Source organism: Engraulis encrasicolus, chromosome 21 (assembly GCF_034702125.1).
Source record: "Engraulis encrasicolus isolate BLACKSEA-1 chromosome 21, IST_EnEncr_1.0, whole genome shotgun sequence".
Classification (NCBI taxonomy): domain Eukaryota; kingdom Metazoa; phylum Chordata; class Actinopteri; order Clupeiformes; family Engraulidae; genus Engraulis; species Engraulis encrasicolus.
The window spans coordinates 27,589,675-27,594,816 of NC_085877.1; the positions used below are offsets into that span (position 1 = coordinate 27,589,675).

The 5,142-nt window shown below is 44.0% G+C and overlaps 1 protein-coding gene across 1 annotated transcript in view; it reads left to right on the forward strand.

Moving 5' to 3' along the window:
• Positions 1-4,915, forward strand: part of LOC134437756 (astrocytic phosphoprotein PEA-15) — a 63,668-nt gene extending 58,753 nt beyond the window's left edge. The window contains exons 2-4 of the mRNA XM_063187290.1: positions 3,330-3,504; positions 4,331-4,486; positions 4,722-4,915. Of these exons, the coding sequence (XP_063043360.1) occupies positions 3,333-3,504; positions 4,331-4,486; positions 4,722-4,786 (393 nt within the window). The 5' untranslated portion in view covers positions 3,330-3,332 and the 3' untranslated portion in view covers positions 4,787-4,915. The remainder of the gene's footprint in view (positions 1-3,329; positions 3,505-4,330; positions 4,487-4,721) is intronic.
• The last annotated feature ends 227 nt before the right edge of the window (positions 4,916-5,142 follow it).

A 5,142-nucleotide genomic window follows, 5' to 3' on the forward strand; every position in this document is an offset into this window, starting at 1 on the left:
GCCCTTATAGCTACTGAACTGGCACTACTGGATTGATAATTCTGAGTCACTTTGTGCTTGACATATTTGACATTGGGCAAGTTCATCCTATGCACACATTTTGCCATACGGTTCCCTGATCGAAAGAATTGTTTGGTCATAACATGGTGCGATATTCTGCAAAATGCTTTGAGGATGGTTTGCGAGAGAGAGAGAGAGAGAGAGAGAGAGAGAGAGAGAGAGAGAGAGAGAGAGAGAGAGAGAGAGAGAGAGAGAGAGAGAGAAAAGAGAAATAGAAATAGAAACAGAGAAAGGGAACGCGAGTGAGAGAGAGAGCCTCGCATACAGTGCATACACACACACACACACACACACACACACACACACACACACACACACACACACACACACACACACACACACACACACACACACACACACACACACACACACACCGCTGTGACAGTGACTGAGGGTGGCATTTGAGGCTATGAGTGAGGGGAGGGGTTGTGATGGTATTAACCCCCATCAGACACACAGAGAGCAATAATGTTACACATGTGCAGCACACTACACCACACACACACACACACACACACACACACACACACACACACACACACACACACACACACACACACACACACACACACACACACACACACACAGAGAGATAGGAAAAGCAATAATGTTATCATCGCCAGTCCCAGCTCAGCTTCACTCCATAAATCACATGACCACAACCGAGCCAATCAGAATCCAGCTGTGCTTTTGCATTCATCTATACCGTACATACACATTCATCCATCCATGCACAATTGCACAGAGAGAGAGAGAGAGAGAGAGAGAGAGAGAGAGAGAGAGAGAGAGAGAGAGAGAGAGAGAGAGAGAGAGCACATATTTGCATACAAACACGCTCGCAAGATGTCCACATGCCTGCATACAAACATGCTTCCAAACATGTCATCCCTGAGAATTAACCTAATACGAATAAACACAAAACATTATATTTTTGGAGTCAAAGCAATGAAAAGGGTATCCATATCTTTGAATTACTATCAACTGTTGTATCTTGCATGGGAAACATAACTGGGTTGGGAAACGGAGCTCAACCAATCATGTATATTTTTGATGGATGGAACCACTGCATGTGGTCCAATCAAGATGAAGCATTTTAGTCCTACACATGTCAGATGACTTTGTTCACCATTTCTTTGTCACCAATAATAAGGTTTTTGATGTTTTCTTCATTTTCATTTACCATTATGCTTGATTTAGATGTCGCATGCATTGAGGTGATGCATAAAACTGATTTGGACGATGTTGTCTGTGCCGCTTGACACTGGAGTTGCAGTAATGGCTTGTAGTGTGCTGCCCCCTGTAGGTAAAAGGGTGTAAGATGTCCTACATGGTATTTAGGTCAGCTTTCAGCAGGAGCCCATAGCGGTTGTTTATTTATGATAAGACCGCTACACAATAGTGCAGAGCCAGGCATGATCTGTCAGCATGCTGAGCCATTGTGTGTGACTGTGTGCAATGTGTCACCTACAGTATCTCTGGCTGTCGCTAGCTTTGTGTGTGTGTGTTTTTGTGTGTGTGTGTGTGTGTTTGTGTGTGTGTGTGTGTGTGTGTGTGTGTGTGTGTGTGTGTGTGTGTGTGTGTGTGTGTGTGTGTGTGTGTGTGCGCGCGCATGCGTGCGCGCGTGCGGATGTGTATGTGCTGTGTTTGTGCGTGCACGTGTGTGTGAGTAAATAATTAATAAAAAATAAATAAGAGACCTTTTGTATTGTGGCAGAACGCAAACAAAGGCACTTCACACCATGCCGATTCTCTGTGCTTTCTCTCTCTCTCTCTCTCTCTCTCTCTCTCTCTCTCTCTCTCTCTCTCTCTCTCTCTCTCTCTCCCTCTCTCTCTCTCTCTCTCACGCACGCACGCACGCACGCACAGACACACACACACACGATGAGTCATCACAAAGATAAACAAGGCCAATGTTGAGACTCTAAAAACTCTCCCGCTTGGGTTGTTAACATAATGCGTGCCTCTCAAGTATTACATTAGAGATTAACACCCTTATCCATTCTCCTTCAGATTATTTACTCGTATTTACTATTATTGACTTTATAACCTTGTCTTACCATACCCTTGTACCGAATTTGCATAATGGGTGAACTGATTTTAGGGTGAACTGATTTTATCCGATTGCTGACATTTGGTCACGACATACAGGCTATATAATGTGCCATTGCCATTCTACAACTGGCAGCAAAAGATCCGCCAAACAGGAATTTAATGCATGTGTCAGGCCAGATTCGTGGAGTGACTTTCAACCTGCAATTTCTTGCTTTCAGTGCTCTGATAATAATCCCAATTATGTGTTTGTTTGTTGTGATCTCTGCTTACAAAAACAGTCAGTCTATTGTACCTGGTCAGTGACCTGTAGAACCGTAATCAGAGAATTAAAACAAAATAATATATAAGGCTGGGACTCGATTAAAATTTTTAATCGCATTAATCTATAGGCTTTGAAATTAATTAATCGAATTAATTGCATTTTAATCACACATCACATTAATCACATTCAAATATCTGACTTGAGAACAGTGAAACATTTATTTTTTTCACATGGAATTTGAATAATTACAATAAATAAGCTTAATCTAAAAATATTATTCATTTTTTAAAGAAGAGAGAACTCCTCTCAATATCAGCAGGCTGTTCACCATCAGGCGTAATACTGTCCTCAACTGGTCTAATCCAGAACTATGTAGCTATATTACACTGCGATTATTTTTTTTAATCGTGTTAACTAATTAATCGAATCGCGTGATTAATTAATCGAAAGTAATGCGTTAATGTCCCAGCCCTAAAATAATATCAATATAATCTCTAATCTCTCCTTCTCTCTCCTGCTCACACAGACCTCGGAGTATAGTTCCCTAGCTCAGTGACCTGTAACACCAAAACCACAGAATTAAACCAATAAATGCTCTTATCTCTCGTTTCAGCTCTTTTCTTCCCAAAGAGCATGTCTGAATACAGTTCCCTGCTCAGTTCCTGTACTGTAATACCAAAATCGGAGATATTAAAACAATACATTCTCTAATCTCTTGCTTCATCTCTCTTCCTCCCACAGAGCATGTCGGAGTACAGTTCCCTGCTCAGTGACCTGTAATACCAAAACCAGAGAATTGAAACAATACATTCTTCATCTCTCATCTTCCCGCAGACAATGTCGGAGTATAGTTCCCTGCTCAGCGACCTGAAGAACCGTAATCAGAGAATTAAAACAACATAATACCAATCTAATCTCAAATCTCTCCTTCCCTTTCTCTCTCGTCTTCCCACAGACCATGTCGGAGTACAGTTCCCTGCTCAGCGACCTGGCTGAGAACATCACCAATGAGGATCTGGAGCAGCTCAAGTCGGCCTGCAAAGAGGACATCCCCGAGGACCAGAGCAACACCATCACCTCCTCCAGAGACTGGTTCACCTACCTGGAGAAGAACGACAAACTGGCACAGGGTGAGAAAGAGAGTGCGTGTGTGTGTGTGTGTGTGTGTGTGTGTGTGTGTGTGTGTGTGTGTGTGTGTGTGTGTGTGTGTGTGTGTGTGTGTGTGTGTGTGTGTGTGTGTGTGTGTGTGTGTGTGTGTGTGTGTGTGTGTGTGTGTGTGTGTGTGTGTGTGTGTGTGTGTGTGTGCATGTATTTGTGTTTCTGTACAAGTGTTGCACCGATACCATTTTTTGGCACCGATACCGATACCCGACTGTGCAGTATCGGCCGATACCGGTACTACTCTGTTTGAAATTTATATACAGTATATGAACAGCTGCATAGGCTACGTTGGATGTAACATCATTTCTATCATGGCTTTGTCAGGCTGCTGCCTACCTTTGTGAAACAGGAAAAATACTAATACTGTACAAGGTGAATCCAGTAGAACTTTTTATACTTTTTAAATACCTCCAATGTAAAATAACTAAGTTCAAGGCTGTGTTCAAGTGTCATACGAGCATCTGTAAATGGTATCGGTGCCCTATTTGTTGGTACTCGCGGATACCGATACCACCATTTTAGTGCAGTATCGGTGCCCCGGCCGATACTGGTATTGGTGCAACACTAGTCTGTACGCATGTGTGTGTGTGTGTGTGTGTGTGGATATCCTTGAGACCTGCTAGATGTGCTGACCTTTTTGTGTGTGTCTTTGCATGTGTGCATGTGTGCGTGTGTGTCCATGTGTTTGTACTGTATGTGTGTGTGTGTGTGCGTGTGTATATGTGTGTGTGTGTGTGTATGTGTGTGTGTGTGTGTGTGTGTGTGTGTGCGTGTGTGTGTGTGTCCCTCACACAGATAACCTGTCCTATATCGAGCACATCTTTGAGATCTCGCGGCGGCCGGACTTGCTGACGCGCGTCATCGAGTACCGTACCACCGTGCTCAAGATCTCAGAGGACGATGAGATCGACACCAAACTCACACGCATCCCCTCCGCCAAGAAATACAAGGGTACGTTCTCTCCTGCTTGCTTGCTCTCTCTCTCTCTCTCTCTCTCTCTCTCTCTCTCTCTCTCTCTCTCTCTCTCTCTCTCTCTCTCTCTCTCTCTCTCTCTCTCCTCTATAAAGAACTGCAACAGTACGCCTGCAGCTTTTCTAGGTCTCTCCTCTGTTCCACTACCATTTGTTATATTCAACTTTTTCTATCTACCAATCTTTCTCTCTTTTTGTTTCCCCATTTCCTCTAGATATCATTCGTCAGCCCTCAGAGGATGAGATCATCAAGCTGGCCCCTCCCCCAAAGAAGGCGTGAGCTCTCAAGGTCATGACCTTTGGGGGTCATCAGCCTTGCCAACATCACCCACTCCCTGACACCGCACCCCACCCCGGCCCAACCAAACCATCTGCAGCAGCATCTCACACCCTCATCTGACCATGTTCATCATTTAGCACCGCCCCCCTTCCACTTCACCCCCGTCCCCCCAAAATGGACCCCCCCCCCCAAAAAAAAAAAAAATCTACAATTTCGACCAATCAAGTGGTCGTCGTCAAATTGGAGATTACCCCAAAGTGTCCCCCTACATTAATCTATTGCACCTCATCCCCTGATGGTGAAAGCAAGAATGAAGTGCACACCTACAGTATGGACGGAAGACAAAGGAAGAAAGA